The sequence below is a fragment of the Salarias fasciatus genome, chromosome 5, assembly GCF_902148845.1.
Source record: "Salarias fasciatus chromosome 5, fSalaFa1.1, whole genome shotgun sequence".
Classification (NCBI taxonomy): Eukaryota; Metazoa; Chordata; class Actinopteri; order Blenniiformes; family Blenniidae; genus Salarias; species Salarias fasciatus.
This window is the reverse complement of record NC_043749.1, coordinates 23,329,886-23,353,111: the sequence shown is the minus strand read 5'-3', so window position 1 is coordinate 23,353,111 and position 23,226 is coordinate 23,329,886. Positions and strand designations below refer to the sequence as shown.

The following is a 23,226-nucleotide window of genomic DNA, read 5'->3' as shown; positions in this document are numbered from 1 at the left end:
GTGGAGGGAGAGGAGACGACCACTCCAGGCAGATCAACTGATCAGTGACACTTCTGTTGCATCTACAATGAAAGGAAACTGTGCTTCAATGCATAAAGTTGAACAGGAGGAATAAAATATTCCTTCGATTATGGTTTATGTAATGTAAACAAACCGGAGTGAAACAGGCTCATTAAAACTAAAGCTGGAGTATTGGACAATTCATTCTGAGCGAGGAAAATAGACCGGCGCTGCTGAATGCCAATCATTATGAAAGCCTTGATGTGTGGAGTTGTTTTTTTTTTTCTTGCGTTCACAATGTGAACACAATTTCAGGATATATATGAATCTTTAAATTGAGCAATTTGGAAAAACACTCGTGTCCGGACAAAGTGACACACGGAGAGCAAATCTATTCCTCAAAAAGTACAGGCTGCGGATATCTGACAAAGCGTCTATCTCCTCCTCATTTCCTCACCATCCAGCCAGTTATGATAAAGCCGGAAGTGGCAAACTGCAGGGCCTGCTGGGAGTCTGTTGTTCCTCCGGCCTCGCCGAGCCTCGGGGGGACGGACGAGGGAAATTACTATCAATGACGGCGGTTTGGAGCAGCGGTGGCAATCAGATAAGACAGAGCTGAACATGCCACTCGTAAATCAATCAAGGTCACCTTCCATTTTCTGCGCTCGCTCTGGTTTCGCTGTGATCCGGCCGAGATGCTGCTCGAGCCTAAACCTATCTGGATCTGACACTCACACAAATATGACTTTACTTCTGCAGTTATTGGACTCTTTCTGAGATTATCAGCACCCAGAGCTCTGACCTTGATGGCCAGTGTCTCTCTGCTGGTTGACTGTCATGCAGCTCCACCTGCTGGCCATACATATATACACCAGAGTTTAAAAAAAAATCTAAATGAGCCTGAGAAAAAAATGTGTATATTCAAAACTGAAAAGTTTTTACTGTAGAAACAGTTACTTTCAAAACACTGCACCTTCATGATAAACGTAAAATTTAAATTGTGAAAAGGAAAAGAAAAACTTCCAAAGATATATCTCACTCCACGTCTCTCACTGAGCCGTGTTATAACCTTGATATTTTTGTAAAGGCACACATTCCTTCACTTCATTATTCCCTTTTTATTATATATACTCACATACAGTTCCATGAATATGCTATCAGTCTTGTTGATCCTCTTCTTATTGGTAATAAATTCTCCCATTTTTCCAGTTTTTTATAATTCGTCTGTCAATAGTTCTCCACACAAAGAAAAGCTTAAAAGATAACCCTATTTACCAGATTTGTGTCATTTGTCATGTTTTATTTAAGGAACCTCTCAGATCGAAAATGTAAAAATGTTAGTACCCGTACATTAGTGAGCATCAAAGAAAAGCCTCAAATCTTCAAATCAAAAAATATTTTTTTTTTTGTTTTATTAAAGTAAAGTCCTCTTTGATGTTTTAATGTTGAAATCAGCCTGACATTCACAGGCCTTTGTAGAGCCTGTTAATCTGACAACCATTCCCATCAGCTATGATGAAGTAGGAAAACATCTTAAACATGCAGGGCATCTGAAACCCAAACCAGCAGCCATTAACACTTTCTGTTGGAGCCTTGACGGCTTCCACACCGTGCTGAATGTGCACGTAAAAGTCAGGTTAAAGGTGACACGCACACGCACGCACAGGCGATGTACAGTATCAATGCATTGATCTCAAATACTTGCTTGGTAGAAAAAAAACTACTGCTCACACAGGAAGCAGCACCGGACGACCGGGATCTTTCAGCTAGTTCACAAGATTGATCAAATCAACTTCATATTTCATTTTAAAAAAACATGAAAAACCATATGAGAGAAGCATCATGCACAAAAGCACAAAAAATGAGTATGAATTTTCAGGAAGACATCTTTAGAGTGCTTCTTGCTTGTAGGTAAAATATGATATGGAAGGTAGCTGGGTTTCACTTTGTCACAGCATTCCCAAAACACTGTAGATATAAAGGCACAGCAGCTTTTAATAGTGTGCAGTTCATCTTTTACAGAAGTCAACTGTACATTGTTTTTGTTTTAGAGACATTTTTCAAGAAATACAGAGATCTGTTGGGTTTGGATCAGTGTAATGCTTATTCTGCCATGTGTAAATTGCTATTAAGTGTTCACTTATTTCAAAGGATTAAAATGATCCTAAATACCGCTGTGGAATGTGGTATTTCAATGAATGCCCCTTGAAGGGTTAAAATAGCTATAATCCACTGTGTAACAGATTTGGCATGTTTAGCCAATGAAACAGCTCGTTTGTCATTAAAGCATTTTACTGTCAAGCAGAAACGTGTCCATGTGTTGTGAGCTGGTGGCTGGTTGTTAAACATCAAATAATTTCAGCCTTTTAGGAGAACACAGTTTTTAAAAAGTTCCTCTGATGAGGCAGCACATGAATGGCTTGTTTCCTCCTCCAAAGACTTCACCATGGAAGTCTCAAGTGTGAGTGGGCTCGGAGCAGCTCTTCCCGCCCCACCCGGGGTAACACTTACACCGGAACTCCGACCTGAGGAGCTCCACCTGCTGCGTCTGCATCCGTCCCAACACGGTGTAGTTCCTCCTTCCCCCGGCTCCTCTCTCAGACACCACCTTCCACAGGGCGGGGTGGAGGTGCAGGTAGGCCCCGGAGCCGGGGTCCCTCCTCTGGCACCGTCCCCGGGAGGAACACAAGGTCCGACTGCAGAGAACCGCAGCCGACGTCACGTTGACCAGGTAGGAGCCCAGAGTGGCGTCGATGTAGGACTTCACTGCTTCACACGCGGCCTGAGGAGCAGAGAGCGACACGAGTGTGTACCGAAGAAAAACAACTGATTCATCACCGGATGAAGATGATTTCCCAGCTGCTGAGAGGTCGTGTGAGTTCAACGCACACAGAAGTTCAGACTGAAAATTACAGATGTTTTCAGTGGCTTGACGATAATCTCCCTGTGTGCTTCTACATCATTATCATCGGTATTTCATCAAGGATCACCCATGTTGCCTTCTTCTTCTTTTGACTCAGTCCCATCGATACACACAACATCCGACTGCCTGGAAATCTGTAACTGGCCATGCATTTCCTCCGTTTACTCCTCTGACTCACCCAAAACCACAAACTCATTACTGAGTGAATTACTGGGTCCTAGAAACCGAAACCACGCACTTCATTTCAGGATGCAGCTTTAGGGGGAAAAAAAGTACATGAGCACTGCTTCTTTTTTTGTATTTCTTACAGTATGATCAAACACAGTGAGGCCGTGTGCTGGAACATATCGAATAGTATCTAAGATATAGAAGAACGGCAAAGCAAAGCAAAGAGGTTGTGCTTCTTCCTTTTGTGCATGTGTGGTAAGAATGAGAACACTGTGTACTGTAGCTTCAGAGATACAGGTACAAAATACATGAAGTGTGTTTCTAACTGTGTATATATGGGGTCTTTTTTTCAAAGTTGCGATTTGTTACATATTCTGATTTATTTTAATGATCGTCCATTCACAATTTATCTATCACCACTCAGCATTTGACTCACAGGTTACCTCTCCCACTGGTCCTGGGCCCACCTCAGGGGGGTTTCATCCCGGTTAGACATACCAGGTCCACCCCCAGCAGGAACATGCCTTGTGAGGAGACTGTGATTGTGTCCCTGCGTTACTTCTGAGATGAAGTGAAACACGAGTCGGTTGTACGCTGACCTTTGCTTAATGTTAGTTATTATAAGCTCCAGCTACTGTTGCAACCAGAAGCTGGATATACTGGTGTGGATGGACAGATGGACGACGTGTGTGTGTGTGTGTGTGTGTGTGTGTGTGTGTGTGTGTGTGTGTGTGTGTGTGTGTGTGTGTGTGTTTGATCCAGAATAGTCATAGGTTGTACCTTGGATCTTGAAAAGCTGTTGTCGCCCCACAGCACCACACCTCCTGCACCTAAAGCTGCGCTCTCTCCGATGGTGTACACCAGGTGTTCCTGCGGGATAAAAACACTCAACCACTCAGCGAAATTCAACTCCAGATGGTATCCAAGAGATTCAAGAGGAAAGAGTCTGATAATTCACTCATTTAGTTCAGAAGTGTCCCTTTCAAACGAATTCAACATCATGACGAGCTGTTCCAGAAATCTCCGACTTGCCTGAGAGAGGAAATCTAAGGTGTAGGTGTAGACGATGCGGCTGTAAGGGTAGACGGGTGGAGGCGAGGGCGTGGCCTGAGCGCCGGCTCTCATGGCCTCCAGGATGCGGTGGTGAGTGTAAAGCAGCACCTCTCTGTGGAGGCCTCGCTGCGACAGGCCGAGGTAGATGTCGGGGTAGAGAGCCGACGAGACGTTCCACAGCCACAGCAGCTCGTCGTTCCTCTTCATCTCCACGGCCGGACACTCCCCCGTGTAGTTGGTGCCGTTGTAGTAGTTGTAGCAGCTTGGAAATCCGTAAAAACCCCACAGACCACCGGGCCTTTCCTCCCGGCCCAGCCTCACAGTTTCCTCCATGAATTTCCTGGCAGCTTCCTCGAACTCCCCTCGAGCGGCGGCCTCCACCTGCGCAGGGCTCCAGTCTGGATGCCTGGACCTCACCAGCGATCGGGACCCCTCCCAGTAAATGTGCTTGCTGTCCCAGTTTCTCTCCCACATGGGCCGCCAGCTCTCCCAGTCCACCACCGCCAGGCCCTGGAACTCCCTGTCAGGGATGTCGGTGCGGATGTCTTGGCGGGCGGCTCGCAGGTGCTCCTCCAGACTGCTGTTCTGAGGCACCCCGCCGTTCAGCGCCTCGCCCTGGCCGCTGTAGCTGGGATACAGACCCAGCTTCTCAGCATAAAAGATGGTGATGTTGTCGCCCATGAAGGTTTGGTTCTGGTTCTGGACAATGCTGAACGTCCCCAGGTCGAGGTCCACGTCGAACCGGGAGAGGCAGCTGGCGGTGGGAGCATTCCACACGCTGAGGAAAGGGACCTGGGAAAAGGAGGAAGACTGCAGTCCAGAGACGAGGCTGAGCAGGACGGGGAGCAGCAGCAGCAGCTCCGGAGGGAAGGACCTCATCTCTGCAGCAAGACAGAAACACTGCACGACGTCAAACTTTACAGCATGTTGCGAAACTGGGCTGTTTATTCAGACTGGACACAGAACCACTGTGCTTTTGTGGTACATGTGTGGCGTATTATATATATTTTGGGACAAACTTGTGGCTTGTCAAGTCTCAATTCTACTGTAAACTTTAACATTTTAACAAAATGTTGCCTTCATACCACAGCTGGCAGCTCAGTTTTAGATCCCCGTCTTACGATTTGTTTGATCATTTCATTGAAACAGGGCCACTCACAAAAGCCAAGATTCACTTCAGCAGATATCTTTATGAGTTTGTGTTGTCCTCGTAAATGTCACACTTCATACCATCGTGCAGGAGGGACGGGAGCCTGTGGCAGTCAGGCTTTAAGCTCAGTGTTTATAGACTTCACACTGCCGGTGTGAAGCAAACCAAATGTTTAAAGTGCTGTATACGTGTTTCGTGGAAGGAACTAGTTTTTTTATGAACTAGTTTCGATGTCCTGATTATACACAAAACACTTCAAACTTGTACAACTGACATCCAGAGGAGGAAACTACTGATTTCCTCACTGCAGTCATCCCTCCTCCTCTGAGCTTGTCTTTTGCAGAGGAAGAGCTTTCAAATCACTTTTTTTCCACATAGTTTGAAGGAAAGAACTAGGCTACAACTTGACATCAAGTTCCTGTTTTCAGGAGTAAGACTGAAACACTGAAATGAAACTTTTACCAGCAGTGCTACCTCCTCCATCTTTTAATGCAATCTGACTGCAAACTGATCACAAACATCACGTGAAAAGAAGCTACAATGAAGCAAAAATAAAAATCTGGAACATTTGGTGTGAAGAAAACTGACAAACACTGACTTACCTAGTCTAAAATTGGAGAAACACTCTGGTTTGCGGTCTAGTTATGCAAACCAGAAGTCTCATGATCTGAATGATACATTCAGGAAAAAAAGGGGAAGGAACAAATAAAGGGAACCAATCCGGAGTGTGCACAGGATTCCTACCGACCAATAAAACGGTGCATGTTGAACCCTCTCACAGAGCAGAAAGATTTAAAGTCACAGGCAAGTTGAAACACCATTCCACGAGCCTGTCGACCTCAACAGAAAAAAGTAAATGGGAACTTAACAAAAAAAAAAAAAAAACTGAGTTCCTCTAACTCTCCTCCAAGCTTCAAGCCATAATGAACTCTCCCAACTCCAAACTTAAATGTATGCTTTGCTCGACTCTTAACAGCAGTAAAAAATAGCTCTCGGTTAACAAAACCCTACAATTACATGGGGAAGGGGTGTGAGGCAGCAGTCTGCAAAACGTGTCCCTCCCTGAGAACCAGCTGGAATCGACTCCCCCTGGTCAGCGGCGAGCCGAGGCGTCCCCCCAAACTTCACGTTTTATTGACTCCTCTGCACAGAAAGGCAACCTGTTACAGCCTACTGCTGCAAATCCAACAGGAAGACACACAAAAGATGTCGACAACAGGTTTATTTACTCTGAAAAACGTGAACCTTGGAGATAACAGTACACTTTTGCTTGTTGGACACATTAATGTCAGACAAAAATATCTGAAAATTTCAGGCTTCTGAAGTCAAACTGGAGAAATGTGTTTAAAGAGGAAACTAGTAGTCATACTGGACACAAAAATAGGGAAATATCATACAAAACACATGAAAATACATTCAAATAAATAGCAATGCTGCATTTGCCTCTATAGAAACATCAAATGTCTGAAAGAGAGAGAGAGAGAGATCAGGCACTTGAAATGTGTTGTGCTGTTTTTCCAGATTTTAAGTGCATCACTTTGACTGTCACTACACAGCTCGGACGTACGTCGACTCATTCATCGCATCTTTACCACAGAAGCCTCCTCTCGATGAGAAACATGGAATCGGACACCTTGGGAAACAGTGAATGAGAGGAAACTGAGAGCAAAAACGTAAACAAGGTCACTTCCAGCAAGTCCTTCACTGTTTGAAAAAAAAAAAAAAATCAACGTTATAAACATACATTGCTTTGCAATTTCCACAGTGTTTCTATCAAAAACTTCACTTTGTGTCATCCATGTTTTACAACGATTGAAAAAAACTAAACGCCGCTCGTTCTGTGAAATCACTAATCGCTCCGCTCGTGTTGTCCTGCATGTCTACTGAGGGTTTGTGCGGTTCATTAACGGAGGAGCAGAAAGACCACCAGTAAGATCACGTGTCTGAGCGCCGAGGCCGCGGCCGGACCCGCCGCCGCCCCTCCTCTCTGGTGCATGGGGTCCGTCTGGTCGCAGCCGTCTCCCTGAAAGCCGCTGTAGCACTGGCACTGGAAGCCCGCCCGAAAACCCGCCCTGTCCGCCTCGTCCAGCTCGCCGGTGACGGACGGCTTTCCGCCGTGGCTCGCTATTTTGAAGGCGACGGGGTTGAGGTGCAGGTAAACATCGCTGTCTGGGTTCCTGCGCAGACAGCGGCCGTGAGAGGCACACAGGGTCTGGCTGCACAGCTCCGCTGCCGTGGAGACGTTGAGGAGGTATTGACTCAGTGTGCCGCGCAAATATGCATCCAGGTCAGAGCAGCTTTTCTAGAGAAAGGGAGGGGGGGGGTGAAAAAAATGTGTGTTGACTGAGAGGGTGTTTAACATGAAATATGTCACTGTTGAGAACTTTTCCAGGTGGTTTTAGTCAAAGGCAGGTCAAGAAAGCCACAAGAACTTCATGTCGTGCTTGAAAAATAACGTATTTACAATTTAGATGTATTAATCATGTGTTAGAGAGAAAAGTGTGAGAAAAACATGCAAATCCACATTAAAAAAGCTCCAAGCCCAGAATGAAACTGGCTGATTCTAACTGTGAGGCAACAGTACAAACCACTACACCAATGTGCCACCGTCTTCTGATTCTAACACCTTTTATTTTTTTTTTTTCTTTCAAGATCTGAAGTAGGTCTTTTTCATCTCCAAGTGTAAAATATTTAGCAGAATTGAGGCCTAAAGCCTGAAATAACTTATCACGTTCTCTTTTTTTTTTTCTTACCAATTAAATAAGGTCAGCAGATTGTCATGTTACTGTAACTGGATTCTATACTGAGGACATTTAAAAGGTTTATGTACGTCCAAAAGTGGGTTGCTGTTGAGTGGCTAAAAATAGACTTGAAAGAAAACCCAGACAACCCGACTTTCACAGCCTGTTTTTGTTCCAGCAAACTTTTCCAAGATTTATCACTTAATTGTCCTTTTCAGGTCACAGTGAAATGAGAGGCTTTCTGGGAAAGGACAGAGCATTAAATTGTGTCACAAGTGACAGAATCAAACGGCAGATGACGTCGCGCACAAAGTTAAAGGCATTGATTCATTCATGAGGTACTGAGACCGATCAGATTCACCAGACTGAGAGAGGCACAGAACACAAGTCTACAAGTAACACATAAAAACTACCGTGACCTGCTTCACCTGCGAGACCGAACCGAGTGTGTCTCTTCTCACATCCGATGGTTACTGTTTCCTACGCTCAAACGAAAGCTGCATAAATCGACATTCCTCATTGCTTTTGTCTTCAGGCATTCCAGTCGCTGCACACAGCTTCGTACCCTGCTTCAAAGGCATCACACACACACACACACACACACACACACACACACACACACACACACACACACACACACACACACACACACACGGCTTCATGCATACCGGCCATCTACTTCTCCTTGTCTCCCTTTTTTCTTCAGCACAAAAATGATAAAATATGACGTGAGCCGAGTAAAATCATGACTTCTCAATGTGGACACTTTAAATGTGAACGAGTTAAAAATCACATCTAAATGAGGCCAATGTTTTACTTTAATGTCTACTGGCTGTTTAAGATCATTTCAAGACTTACTTTTGTTACGTTTTAAAAGCCTTTTTGAATCAAAATGTTTTAAGAGCTGAAGGTTAGAGGGTTTGCAGTAGTTTGTGCACAGTGTGTATTCTCATTGTCATGACTTCATAAAGTCGAAGCTGTTTAAATAAGCAAACCAATGTTTAAAAAACTATTCACTCCTGTATTACATGATTTCCAACATATGACCGCTGTTAGTTTAGAAGTTACAGGAAGAAATGCTGAAGTTTCCAAACTCGGTCACTTCCCGAGGACAACACTGAGTCAGCGTCGCAAGATTTTCTCTCTTTCCCTGCAGAAATGATGTCTTCACAACACAAACAGTTTTTGGTGCGATTTGAAGATTTAATTATGGGTCTAGGTCAGATCAAAATCCCTTGATAATGCTATCGTAGTCCTTCGGACCAATGTCTCCAGTGGATCAGTGGACCATGTGACTTCAGCCGCTCTATTTATCAAAGCCCTGAGGAATAAGAGCATCAAATGACTGCACACATGACAGACAAGAGCAGCGGCACAAAACCTGATATGGTAGCATTTGTGGTGAATGTTTGTGAGTTACACCAAAGTAATTCATGCGGGGGGTTTGATGCGCTGTGTGCTGATGCTCACTCTGCTGCTGGCGTACACCGCCTCGCCCCACAGGATAATCCCAGCTGCTCCCAAGGCCACGCTCTCCCCGATGGTGGAAACAAGATCGGTCTGTAAAAGACGAGACAGCACTTCACATTTCTGAGAGGACAGGTCAAACCGAGAGGAGGAACAGGGTCAGGCTGTTAGTGGGTCACAAACGGCAGCATGTGAAGCCAAGTGAAGCTTCTTCTCTTATCTGTTAATACTCCCATAAGGAAGCGCTCTATCGGGTGTTTGGCCAGATTTTCAACTTGACCAACACCCATCCTGCCTACTCCACACAAACGAAAGGTATTGGGGTGTCTGACTGGAACCAGAACAGGAAGGGGCTGTGGGCTGCCGATAAGAAAAAGTCGTGAGAGACGGCTCTGTGAAGCATGCAGCGATAGAGGGGCAGCGCCGCCTGTTAGAGCCACGGTGTGACCGAGGATTAGGCTGACAGATGAAAAAGACACAAGACCACACTGGCTGCTCCAGGAATGTTTAGTATCATACGCGGCTGACAGGAAGGAGGACATTAGTTGGATTAGACCTCGTCGGAGTGGGAAAAGAAAGAGCTTCAGGAAGAGGAACCGGAGCCGGTACGGCCAGAGCTTCTAAAGTTAGAGCGTCACCTCAGTCAGCTGCTCCGGGGAGTTGGCGTAGGTCGGTCTGGTGTACACAAAGACCGGGCGAGCCAGGCCGTCGCCCGAGGAGGCCAGGCGCATCCCCTCCTTCACGCGGTTCCGGACGAACTGGCGTCCGGAGGCGGAAGACCGCAGCACCGTGCTCATGTAGACGGAGGGGAAGAGCGCCGTGCTCTCCGTCCACAGCCACTTCAGCTGCTCGTTGCGGGCCACCTCCACGTCGGGGCAGCGGCCGGTGTAGCTCTCCAGGGTGTGGCGGTAGTCGTGGTTGTAGCAGTCCGGGAAACAGGTAGAAGCCCCACAGCTGGTTGGGCCGGAGGTTCTTGGCCTGCCGCAGCGTCTCCAGCATGAACTTCCGGGCGGACATCTCAAACTCCTGCTGGGCCACCTTGCTCACCTGCTCCGGGGGCCACGTTGGGTTTTTCTGCCGCACCAGCTCTCGAGAGTGCCGGCGGTAAACGTCTTTGGTTTCCCAGTTCCGTATCCAGAGCGGACGCCACTCCTCCCAGTCAATCACCGCTAAGCCCACGGCTCCGGGTTCACGGATGTACTTGTGGACGCCTTCCGGCATCTTCTCCAGGTGCTGCATGAGGCTGGCCACCTGCGGCAGCCCCCCGTTCACAGGGGTTTGGTCCAGCTCGTAGTAGGGGTACAAGCCCAGGCGGTCCTTGTAGAAGATGGTCAGGTTCTGCTTGACAAAGCCCTCATTGGGCGAGGCCACGATCTGGAACTGGTCCAGCTGGAAATGGATGCCGTGCCGCGGGGCGCAGTCCTCTGTGGGGGCATTCCAAGCGAGGAGCAGGGGCTTTTGGGAGTACAGCGGCCATCTCGTGGGCTTCAGCCCCAAAGCACAAAGGCCTTCCCACAGCAGAGCATTCAGCAGGACAGTCAGAGTCCAGTACACCATGTCTTCAGATGTGGATTGACAGGAAGGACTGTCGCTCTCTGCTCTACAATTCAAATTGACATTTGGGGTTTTTCTTTTCAGTTTGGCTGGCAGATTAAAGAAAGTTCCAGTACAGTCATTCATAAATGTAACACTTCAAAAAACGAAGCCACTGAGAAGAGCCCTCTGTTAAATTTAGCGTTTTTGTCCAAGTAAGAACCACATGCATGACTTCAAGTTCAGATTTTTTTTTTATGCCACTTAGACTTCAGTTTCACTACATATGTAGATTTGGAGGGAGCCTTTAAGTAAAACTCACTGAACTAAGAGAAAATTTAACAATTTAACAGGGATATTTCATACTTCAGTCAGTGAAAACATGCATCATTACACTGCAATAATTACATCAAATCTTTTGCACACTGACCACAATCAAATGTGTTTCACTTGTTCTTCCTCATTAAATATTTTGTAAATGAGCACTGTCCACATAAAGATCACCTACTCATGATTGAGCACAATTATCCTGCAGCATTCAGACAGTAATTATGACTCACTACATTTATTGTGTATATAAATAGAATTTGTTACTTGCAGTGGATTCATGACTAATTGTTGATGTTCACACACATTTATTTTTTTCACATCGTCTCATATTTTACTTTGACTATCGTGCTTCTGCTTATTTGAGCAACCTGCTGATTGAGCTGCCCTATCCGTCATTTGCGCAAGATCCGCTGATCCTGCTGCACATTTCACCAATACAAATTAACATGCAATGGACGCATTCTATCGATCTTATGTATTTACTGAAGTTCACGTAGATAAAATTTTCCTTTAGTTGATATGTTGAAATATTAGATATGATTGCAGGTTCAAAAATTGAATATCTTCAATAATTAAGGATCCATAATTTGCGCTGGAAAAATATACTAATCAGCCTCTAAATGAGGACAGGAGATAATAATAATAATAATAATAATAATATAACAAAAACGAAACATTTCCCAATAAGTAGCGCATGTTTCCAATATTTCATTATTTCCTTTAATTTACCAATGTTGGTTTTATGATGAAGTTTAAACATCCCAAACTGTGTAAAATTCAATGCACGCATGAGTACATCTTTATTTTTAATAACTATTTTAATACTCATGTATTAGCATGGATAATGAAGCAAATACTTACACTTTTTTGAATAGTTTGTTTGAGCACAAACATCTAAGCATTTCATATTTAACTCTAATTAAAGACCTTTGATTGCTGATTTAGTTTTTTTCTTCTTTTGCAGATTATCTGCTCACAGAAAGCATCCTCTCTCGGCCACATGCACGTTTCTGCTGCCCTGTTGACAGGAACTGCGGTGTGATCGTTGCTCTTGCAATGAATGAGGAAATTTCCAGCTTGCAGCAGATGACAGACTTACCTTCACAGGCAGACTGAGGACGCATTCCCCCCCTCCGCGCTGCAGCCCTCCCTCCGCCGCTCCACGCTGCTGCTGTCCTGCAGCCGGACCAACTGCAAATCGACCCGCGTGACAAATAAAAAGGTGCGCGTTCTAAACTACATGAATACGGTGTGAGACGTGCCGCACGCAGCCCGCACACACCAGGGAAGTGAGCCCAGTAGCCCACCCCCTGCAAGGTTGTCAGTTGCGCTCCATTCAGTGGGGGAGCTGCTGGACCTCCTTCAGGACGTACCATTCCGGCTGGGACAGAGGGGGGCGCGGACGGAGAGAGACACACCGGACATCCCAAACACTCTGTCAGCAAGTCGTACGTGCCAGTGCCGCATGTTTATTGTCCGAAAGTCCCTACATAACCCCATTTAAGAGAGATAAGGTTTGATTATTTTGTGCTTATTGCGTAAAATGCTTATCCTGCATCCCAGTACAGTGTTTTATGGGTCAGTCCAAAAGGTGACACAGATCCACATCAGATCCACATCAGATCCAGTTCAGGGTCTGATGATCCACATCCAACTATTAATGCCACACTGCACACACGAGCTGTCAGCAGCAGCACAGTCACAGAAAGTTATCAGTCAAAACACTTCGATAGATCAGAGTTTAAAACACACTAACAGTGACAAACTTCAAGCATTCAGCTGATAACAAACGCAAAAGATTTATTTGAATCGAGCATTTTTGTTAACCATCTCAAGATTATAAAAGACTAAGACTGAGAAGAGAGAGCAGGTTTTCTCTCTCTCTCTTTTTTTTTTTGTCAAGGTTGGAAAAATGTCAAGCAGGCACCCAGTGAGCTGCCCAAAGGGCAAATGTGAAAAATACTCAGCATGTAAGCATGAAAATATCCAATATGGTGATTTATTTGATGTACACACATTGACAAAAAAACAACATTTTTTTTAGAATAATTAATTGACTGGCATACAGCAAATGAAAGGTTTAAAAATGAATCTATATTTTGAGTGTAAGAACTTATGATGTAAAAGTAACAGATCATGTTTCAAGTTTTCCTGTTGCATGGGGTGTATATGCTCAGAATACTTATGCATAGCAAAAATAGCAAGTTTGAATGCATGAGCTTGTGTTATTCAAGCCCAAGTGTTAAACTCAGTGATACAAAAAGGTACAAAGTGATATTGTAAGATATTACCTAATGAGGAGTTGCTAAAGAGATAAAGAAACACCAAATATAGGAACATATGTTGCAAAAATGTTACAAAAAGATGACATAAATAGGCAAAAAAGTCATGTAAAAAATTATCTAGAGAGATGCAAAAAAAAAAAAAAGCAGAAATTTAATACTCGTTTCATAGTTTTTGATGAAGGTTGGGGAGTTTTTTCAGGTTTATCTCTATTCATTTTTCACTTTGAAGAGGAACTGCTACGTCTCTGAAACAAAACCACAATGTTCTTCTAACTTTATGTGATATGTTAACAAAGACACCCAATGCTTCAGATATTTTCTAAGTATTGCAGTAAGCAATTACAATATAGTAGAGGCAACAAAATGTCAATAAAGTCATATGGATTTTTTTTTCTGAGACATGCTGAGACGTTCCAGAATTTTAACACATGCAATAAAAAGAGTAGTTTGTACAAAATGGCATCATTTGTGGCTTTCATGGAAGCAAGGGATTGCTGATGAAAAAACCAGCAACTCTGAAAATATCAAAACTAGACTTACACATTGTTGACGCTGCTAATAAATGAACTCGATTTCAACATTCTTTTGATATTGATTTGTTGTAGATAAACACTGATTGTGAAAACGAGAGTTCCTAAGGTGAAAATGCTAAGATGAATAAAGCTCAATCATTTGTCCCATAATATAAAGAAGCGTGAGAAAAAGATGAAGTCACTTAGAAAGAAGAGCCATCTCGCAGATATGAATATAACACAGAAAAAGAGAATGTGTCCCTTCTGAATTCAAGCATGCTCTTTTGATCATTCCTCTGCGAGTTTAAATAAGTAAACGGGTGGCGCTTTACTGTCGCTGAAGTGATTTTATTTTGCTGTCTTGCCACTTAAGTGAAGGGTTTTGATGTTTTTTCCACTAATACTTTATGCACACTACAGACAGTGGGCACGAGGCATCTGGCATGCAGATGTTACTGCCGCCGGGGGCATGCGATGACAGCCACTGGCAATGGCTTCATGATGGATCCAAGCACCACCACATGTCCTGTTTCCACATACGGCAGATAGGGAGGTGCGCAGAGGAAGCTCCGGGCCACGCTCACACATAATTAAAGGACTTTATAAACTGTTTTGATCATTTGGGGGGAGGAAGTGTAACTCTCATCTCTAATAGACTGCCGCCTCAGCCTGACAGTGCATGTCTAAGTTTAAAAGACCCTCTGCAAGTTAAAGTTGATTTGTGTGTGTGTGTGTGTGTGTGTGAAGCTGAAGGACATCCTGAGCACGTGGTTGGATTGAGGTCAGGGCCTGGAAGGACGGCGTTTTCCTGTGTCCCGGTACTTTGTGCTGTTTGTCCGCAGAGCTCTGCTGACTCATTCACCGTGTCCTCAGTTTTCTCTCTCTTTTTTCCCCCTTCTCTGTGTTCTTTCTACGCAGAGGAACACTCGGAGCATGAACAGCCCACGTGAATGAAGAGGGAGGGAAAAGGAACAAATAAATGGCTCCTCTTCCTGCTCGGCCGAGCTTCCCTTTGACCTCCGAACATTACGTCAGCGGGAGTCCAGGACCGCCAGGAAGTGGAAACAATGGCAGGGAAACTGGATGCACACCCTGCCACCTAAACACCATGTACTTTCATGAATCGTACTGCGTTTGGGTGTCCCTGCCAGAAGGTGAACTTGGGATAAGAGAATAGTCCAAAACTCCAAAACTCAAGGAGAGTGGAACCCAAAGGTGTCATGAAATCCTTAAATACACACATCAGTGTGATCAGTGAGCCAATAGTGATTCTCAGCCTGTGATGCCGGAACCTTTTGGGGGCACCACAGATCATCGGAGGCCACAAGATTTCATAGCTCTGACGCTGTTAAAGTTGTCCTTTGCACATGTTGAAGAAGTAACCATAAAAACAGGGTTTATTAACTAAATGCTTTCATTTGGAAAGTCCTGCTTTTGTACAAAGTAGTGGTGTGAACCTCAGGCTCCTAAAGACCTGCGTCCTCGAGCTCGATGGGATTCGGAATCTCCCCATGATCCCTGGAAGGTCTCCTGCATTGTTCCTGTGTCAAACACACTACATCCCTACAGCCCTGCGGTGCCGACATCCGACATCATGAAGACTCTGGAAAGACTCCTCTTGGAGCAGCTAGTTAATTTTCATCTGGACCGTAAGGGGCTCTGCAGCCATTCTTGAAAGGCAACTGGAGTATTCTGAGAAAACAGGATAGAATCAATCAGTCCAAAAATTAGTGCATGAGCAGCCAGAAGAGCGGAAGAAGACAGCACAGTCCATTTCCATCGTTCAACACACTTCCTTTACATGCAGGTAATCAGTTTGTGGATCTACTGAAGTGAAAGTGTCCCACTTGTCCTTAAGTGTTCCTGAAGTTGTGTGCGTTTCAGATACTGTATCTATTTAGCAGCTCTGGAGGACATACCAGGATCCAACATACCAACAGCCTGCACATGACTCTGCTGATCTGAGGCGTCTCATCTCCTGAATGAAACAAACATTCGAAGTGGCCTCTTTTTTGTTCCCATGAGTGACCCTGTAATCATACATTTTTAGTAAATTCTCTCGGGTACCACCCTGTCTGGTCTGTCGATTAACTGAAAGACCAGCTATTCTACAAATCTCACACGAGGGTAGCTTTAACTGTTTTGGAACACGTGGAAGGGAAATTAAAAAGTTTCAGCATTCATAGGTATTAAAATAAGTCTTTGTAGGGTTTGTATGATATTTTTAGTTGTTGATTTTGAATAAATTACAATAATGATTATTCTGAAACACAAAGTCCACGCAGAAAGAGTGTGAACCAGGTTTTAACCTGAGTTCTCTCTGTGCAGAGCCTCAATGTAAGGTAAGGTATGGTAACAACAGTAAATTCAAGAATTAGGATTTTAGTCACTTATCATAAAATATTAATGTCATTACAAAACGATGGACTGTTGCGTCCTCCAAATTTTGGTCTGTTTACTCTGTTTTAAAATAACACACAAAACAGAATGTTTGATTTGAGTGGAGCATCATGGTCACAATTTATATGGAAGCAATTCAGCTTTACTCAGTATTGTCATTTTCATCCCTGAGCTACAAATGATGACTTTGTAACAACATAATGAGCATAAACCACCTGTGAACCTCAAAATAAGCATTCAAAGCTGCTGCACTTGCTAAATGACTCCAGCTAAGCAATATTTCTCTTCTTCTGTTTAAATTCAAAGCATGTTCCAGTTTGTTTTCAGGGGCGCAGATCATTGTCTCTGTCCGCATGGATTCCTTTTTCCTGTTAAAACACACAGGGGAGCTGCGCTGTCTCATTTTCAAGAAACAGCTCCTACATGTACGTTTTTTTTTTTTATGATTTTACAAGAAAGGGCTCATCCTTTTAATACCAGCTGGACTCTAGCACAACATGAAAGAGCAGTGGAGAGGAAACACATCAAAGCCACTGACCTCTGGCCTAAAAAAACGCACCCAACCACATTCCTCACAATTACAGACACAGAGTGCCTGCAAAGGAAGGCCCTGCCCATTATTGTGGGGATTTGTCATCTGCACACAAGAAAATATGTTTACATAGCTATTAAAGTTGGTCCTGAGCCAGCTGCCTCCAGCAGCATCAGCGGCATACAGCCTTCAAGATTTCAGCTTCACAGAGCATTACATTTGTTCTTCAGCATGGAGGGACTGTGCTGGATCATCACGAGAGGAGAGAAGTAAATGTGTACTTAATTCAAAAAGTCACATAATAAATGAAAAGAAATATAGAGTGAGATTACAGTCAGAGCAGGAACAGCGTCTTACTGCCATCTAGAGGGAGCAAACCTCACAAACTGAACTGAACTGGCATTTAACATATTCTGTCTCTGCACATTCCGAAGAAGCAAGGGAAGGAAAAAAATGAGCTCAACAGCTTTTTTTTGTTTTAGCTCAGTGGGTAGAAATACAAGAAGGCAATGACGGAAAGTTAAAAATATAGACACAATCTGCAGATTTCAGAGAAATGACTCCAGCTGTCTGCAAACACAGAGAACGGGCGATCTCATGAGTCACAAACGGCCTCGGCTGGTGTTTCAGTCTGGATGACAACAGAACGACAGTCTTTCTGGATATATTGGTTAAAATTACCAGCACTGGCAGTAGCATAACTCTATGCCCTCTATCAGAACAGGCCACTAGATCATTTCCGAGGGCCGCAAACAACCATCTTCTCTCCAGTAGGGCCAGATTAACAGTTTTGAGAATGTGAACTACATAGTGAGCTCACGCAAAGATCTAAATCATGACAGCAAATTAAACTCATTGATCATTACACTTTAACATAACGTAGTTTTAAGATATTTGAAGAAAAAATGTAGTGGATTTGAGTTAAATATTCTATAACACAGACATAAGCCATGATGTTGTCTATATTGTTTTGTTCAAAAAATTATAAAAACCTAATGAAAATCACTACCAGTACTCTCCTTCTGCATAAAAACAATCTAAGTTGATTTGTGGAAATTGCACTTAAGTATGACGGTCCAATGACCTGGCATGAGAGCTGGAAACAGTCCACCGTGCTCCATCCAAGTAATAAAACACAGCAGTGAAATGTTTGACAGCTATTGTACTTGACACAAGATGTTTCCTTCTTCAAGTCCATTGTCAGACTTCAGTTTCCACATTTCTCTCACGTAACCTGTGAATGGGATCATGCTTGGCTTCCAGACAAGTTAAGTCACTAAATCCTACTTGAAGATCCTCTTCTTAGACCCAGATTCAAAAAGAGAGCAGATAAACCCCTCTGCTTCATCCGTCTAGTGTCAGACACCACTAATATATCAGTCTGCATTGCGAGGCAGGGCTGGGTGAAAATGCTTGGCTGGATTATCCACAGTCCCCCTGGGCTCAGACAAACATGAAAACATCCTTTAGTTATTTGTGAAAACAGGCCAAGCCGACAGAGCAAGGAGCAGCAGAGGAATAAACAAATCAATGGACTTCTATTTTTGAAAAAGAAAAAGTAAGTCTTGGCCAGTTATTGATATATTGTTTTATGAACCTCTCTTTAGTATTGATGATAGTGAATCAGCTGATTTGATCATTTCATTGCAACTCTGAATCCTTATCTGTACAGACGTCAGTGACTGATGGAAGTTGATGTCAACAAATGACCTTAAAGCATGTGAACTCAAGATTCAGGTCAGTTAAGCATTTATTCAAGTATTTCCAACTAAGAAATCTGCATGTATTTACAGTACAATATGTTCACTAGTGCAGGTCTGAGCTCCAGTAAGTGAGACAGACTCCGACATGACGATACAGAACATGACCGTATGTACAAGACGTTTCACAATCCTTCAGTTCTCCCGCTCCGTACCGCTTTCACACACTCACCCAAACAGAACTAACACAAATACACAGATGACGACGCACACGGAGTCTAACGCTCTACAACTCACAGAAGGCATGAACCATTAAAGCCTTTTCACATCAAAGATGTTTTTGTTTTATTTTTTTCCCTGCAAAAGACTCACGAGAGAAATACGACTTGGTCTGATGTACTCTTGAAGACTGCTCACACAACAACTGGGGAGTGGAAACACAGCCTGGACCATCAGCGTTTTTGTGAACGTCAAAATATGGATTGAAGTGAAGAGGACACTCTCTGACCGAAGCTGAAGTTTTATCACGTGGGGTTGACGGCTCCGGTCTTCTTATTTTCTCGCCGGACCACAGGTCCAGTCTCCACCGCAACACTTTGGACCGGAACAAGTCACTTGCTCCCTGAAGAGCCCCTGTGGTTTTTAGTGCATGAGTCCTGTGCAACTTTTCACACCTCACAGAGGACGATGGGGAAATCTACATGGATACAGGGGTGGTCCAACTTCACAATGCCCTGAAAACACAAGAGGGAGCCATGTTGGGTTTGACTCACGTCTGATTCAAACTCTCACGGTGCTGTTCTAGCTCACCTGTGGTATCAGATTCTTCTGGATTCTCTTTAACTTGGACTTTTTTCTGCCATTTTTCGTCACCACCGTCTCTTCGTAGAACTCATGAGCGAGGTCTCCATCCTCGTCGTAGTACAAGGAGCTGTCGGGACAACAGACATTTCAGACTACAGGTCAGGTTTCCAGCTTTAAAGAACGTGTTCTCATTTACCTCCAGTCTACTGGGACAAAAGTGGTCACCAACATCTTTTTCAGGCTACTTTCACAAAGGGCAAAATGTAAATTTAACACATTTTGTTAAAAAGAATTTACATTCAAATCTACTTCTGCTGTCCCAGATACAATGCTCCAACTACTTACTATGTGGCCACGCCAAACAAACAACCAAAGCAAAAAATGCGCTAAAGAAACTAGTCAGTATTGTTTGTGTGTTTCACTAAATACAACGGTGAAGTTTTTAATGAAATGCAGCTGAACTGCAGACAGCAAATGTGTCTTCTCTGAATTATTAGCACAAGGACGCAGATTTCTCCTCAACCATTTAGATTTCACCGACAAATGCCGTGGGGGTGATTGATGGGCTCCAGGAGACTTTTTGGCTCCAAACAGTGGAGTATTTGAGGCAGCTTCCACAGCAGAGTGCGACTGGATATTTTGGTGTGCAACGTGCGAGTGTCCTGGTCAGCCCAACCACACAGCAATCCACGAGCTCGACATAAAAACTGCCCGTGAAGAAAGTCTCCATCGTTAATATTAACTGCATTGTTTATCACATCTCGCATGATTTGTCTCACTTTGAGTGGAGCTAACGCGCTCACATGATCTGCTTCTGAAGTTCAAGATAATCTGATCACTTCAACATGAATAGATCTTTTTCATCAGCGAGAATTAATAAGAATGAAAACACACAGGAATGTGGAAGCAGAATGCCTGAAAAACTATTGTAAAGTAACTATTCAGATGAGATTGCTCTATGGTCTGAGTCAAAATAAATTTCTGATTACCTTACCCATTGTTCAGTCCCATCACTGTGAGTCAACATTGCTAGAAATTACAGAATGACTGTTGTATAATAAATCTGGAATTTATTTGAGAGGGCTGCCATGAGTGGATCCAGCTGCCGTCAGATCACAAACACATGGTGAAGTAGGTGGTCCAATTATTTACTAGAAGTAATAAAAAAAAAAAAAATAACAATTGACCAGATATCAACCTCCAAATTTCTCCATGTTACTGCTTGTCAGAAACAATGGGTTTGTAGTGTACTGTGTAGGCACACGGTGCAACAACTTGTGAATGCGTGAGAAACCTTTTTGTTACTGGAACAGCAATTTTACAGCAATTCACAAAATTGTATTCTTTACATGGGTAAAAACGTCTTTAAGTCCAATTGTGTTGTAATTACCTCCTCCTGGTAAAAACAAATGGTGTTGCATTTCTGGAACCCTTGAGACGAGCCAAAGACTGCCCGTTCCCATCACTTCCTGAATCGCTTCCGCCTCCACTGCCTGAGAAAGGCCAGACACCTTTGGCTTTGGATCCACTTCCTCCCATTCTCCTCAGAGATAAGGCATAGTCTCAAAATTGGAGCTCTTGGGCTGTCTGCTGGGGGGCCAGATGCTCTCAATCCTTTAGTGAGGCCAAGTCCTAAAAGTGAAAGTGTACAAAGAATTAACATTTCCAAGAAGTGGTTTGATTTCTTTTACCAGTCCACTGTAAAGAATATTCTTAAAGGACTTCAGTAGATGTTATCACTTTAACATGTAAAATCCACAGTAATGCACAACATCACATTTTGCCAATGACAGTCAGAGATTTCTACGATTCTTAACTTGTCTTCATCAAACAACCGGTCTGAAAATATGTGAATCTAAGGTTTTTGGTCAATGAAGACTGACATTATCATTGCGTATTGTAAAAAAAAAAAAAAGATGCTTTAAAACTGTTACATTGTTGCTACTCTAAATACCATCACCATCTAATTTGCATAGCTGCTCATTCATATTTCTAGGTCAAATTAGATGATGACGTCATTTCAAACAGATACATTGTTGCCAACTCACTGAAAGCTGTAAAGTGTGTCACATGGCAGAAATACAGCCACAGAGCCCTGACCATCCAAAGGCAGCTTTTAAATTGAAGTACAGACATCTTTTGACATACATCTATTGTGTTTTGTTATTCTTCAAATGTAGAAATGATATCTACAGTTAAAAACCTAATTTGATTGGTGTCTTGTCTCATACACAGCAACATTTCAATAATTTAGATCATGTTGCATTTCATGTCTGTAATTTATTCTATGAAGTGTCCATTGATTTCATTAATTATACATTCAGTTTTATAATAAATTATTGATCATGCATCTTACAGTTCCATTAAGAAGGGATCCAGATCCAGATTCATTCATTCATTCATTCATTCTGTGACACGTTTTCTTTAAATAATGCAATAGTTACTTCGCCTAGTAATTAGTTACTTTCAAAATATTTGAACTCGGTTACGAACTCACTTTTTGAAGAAGTAACTTGTAACTTATCACCTTCTAAAAGTTACTTGCCCAACACTGACCTTAAGCCATACGTTACAACAGGTTTATTGAAAGGAATCTGTACACTGAAGAGTAAACAGATTTTAGTTTGTCAATTTCCTGTAGTTCAAAACTCTCAGTCAGCCATAGCTGACCTGCTGGATCTTTTAATAAAACATTATATGATAACTCACTTATCAACAACCATAGCTGCCATGTTACTGGGACGTACAGGTCTGTCAGATGCTAACACATGCTCTCCCTCGCGCTTTGTAAAAATTTTCGCACACATATCTAAATCAATGCATATAAAATCTGCATTTAGCTCGATGCACTGCATTGTGGTTGACATTGTTGTGATGAACTGTGCTAGCTCTGCGTCAGGCTAACCGATCGGGCCACACACACGTAAACAAACTCTCCCCTCGGGCAGGCTGACTCATAACGCTGGACGCATCTCTGCAGTCTTTAACACACACGGCTGTGGTTTTAAATTCCCCACATTTCGTTTTAAAAGAGCATAAAGGTAAATGCGAACCCTTCGTGTAGCTAATGATGACCGGCTAACAGTACCTGCTCGAGGTGAGTTAGCCTGTTAGCTTCGGCCACTGACGCAGGTTAGCTTCCCGAAGCGAGTGGAGAGTTACTGCAAAAAGACACACACACGCTCACAAACTGCTCCCCGACACAGTCCGGACGTCTAAACGCGAGCAGAGTGCTGGTCCGGTCTCCTACCTGGTCACCTGCGGCTAAACCGACATCACGAAACATAACTTTGGGTTGGCGGCTGCAGTTAGCAAAGCGCGAGCTGTTTTGGTGCTCGTGACGCGGAGGCGACCAGCTGATCACACGTCCGAGCGTAAACACACGCGACTAAAATTATTTTAAAATTCGTCACAGACACCTAAAAAAAACATGCTAAAGTGCATGGATTTTATTTAACTATATTAAATGTTACATTGTGCACTTGGACTATCGTACTACAAAAACTCGCAAATAATTATTTTTTACTATTAATCATTTATTTTCAGAAAGCTGCTAAATTCTGAAATTTGAATATGTCTTACTTCTTGTAAGGATGATACCAGACTGAATAGATTTGTTGTGAACTGC

The 23,226-nt window shown here is 43.4% G+C and overlaps 3 protein-coding genes across 4 annotated transcripts; all 3 read right to left on the bottom strand.

The window, feature by feature from the left end:
- Window positions 1–1,193: 1,193 nt before the first annotated feature.
- hyal1 (hyaluronidase 1) lies at window positions 1,194–6,129 on the bottom strand. Its single transcript, XM_030090946.1, has 4 exons — window positions 5,897–6,129; window positions 4,124–5,025; window positions 3,872–3,961; window positions 1,194–2,782 (listed from the first exon to the last, which is right to left on the bottom strand). Exons 2-4 carry the CDS (start codon window positions 5,021–5,023, stop codon window positions 2,456–2,458), a joined length of 1,317 nt encoding a protein of 438 aa, XP_029946806.1. The 5' UTR covers window positions 5,024–5,025; window positions 5,897–6,129; the 3' UTR covers window positions 1,194–2,455.
- A 375-nt stretch (window positions 6,130–6,504) lies between these two features.
- hyal2a (hyaluronidase 2a) lies at window positions 6,505–12,700 on the bottom strand. The gene is given in 5 exon segments (XM_030090944.1): window positions 6,505–7,596; window positions 9,506–9,595; window positions 10,141–10,437; window positions 10,439–11,102; window positions 12,465–12,700. Coding segments are annotated over 4 exon segments (1,407 nt in total). The 5' UTR covers window positions 11,060–11,102; window positions 12,465–12,700; the 3' UTR covers window positions 6,505–7,197.
- A 6,127-nt stretch (window positions 12,701–18,827) lies between these two features.
- On the bottom strand, window positions 18,828–22,984 carry LOC115388070 (tumor suppressor candidate 2). 2 transcript variants are annotated; one of them, XM_030091004.1, is made up of 5 exons: window positions 22,849–22,984; window positions 22,687–22,759; window positions 20,989–21,230; window positions 19,605–19,725; window positions 18,828–19,528 (listed from the first exon to the last, which is right to left on the bottom strand). In XM_030091004.1, exons 3-5 carry the CDS (start codon window positions 21,135–21,137, stop codon window positions 19,463–19,465), a joined length of 336 nt encoding a protein of 111 aa, XP_029946864.1. In that variant the 5' UTR covers window positions 21,138–21,230; window positions 22,687–22,759; window positions 22,849–22,984; the 3' UTR covers window positions 18,828–19,462. The 2 variants fall into 2 exon arrangements, with proteins under 2 accessions (XP_029946864.1, XP_029946865.1); XM_030091005.1 differs by lacking the exon at window positions 22,687–22,759 and having other exon boundaries at window positions 22,849–22,965.
- Window positions 22,985–23,226: the final 242 nt, after the last annotated feature.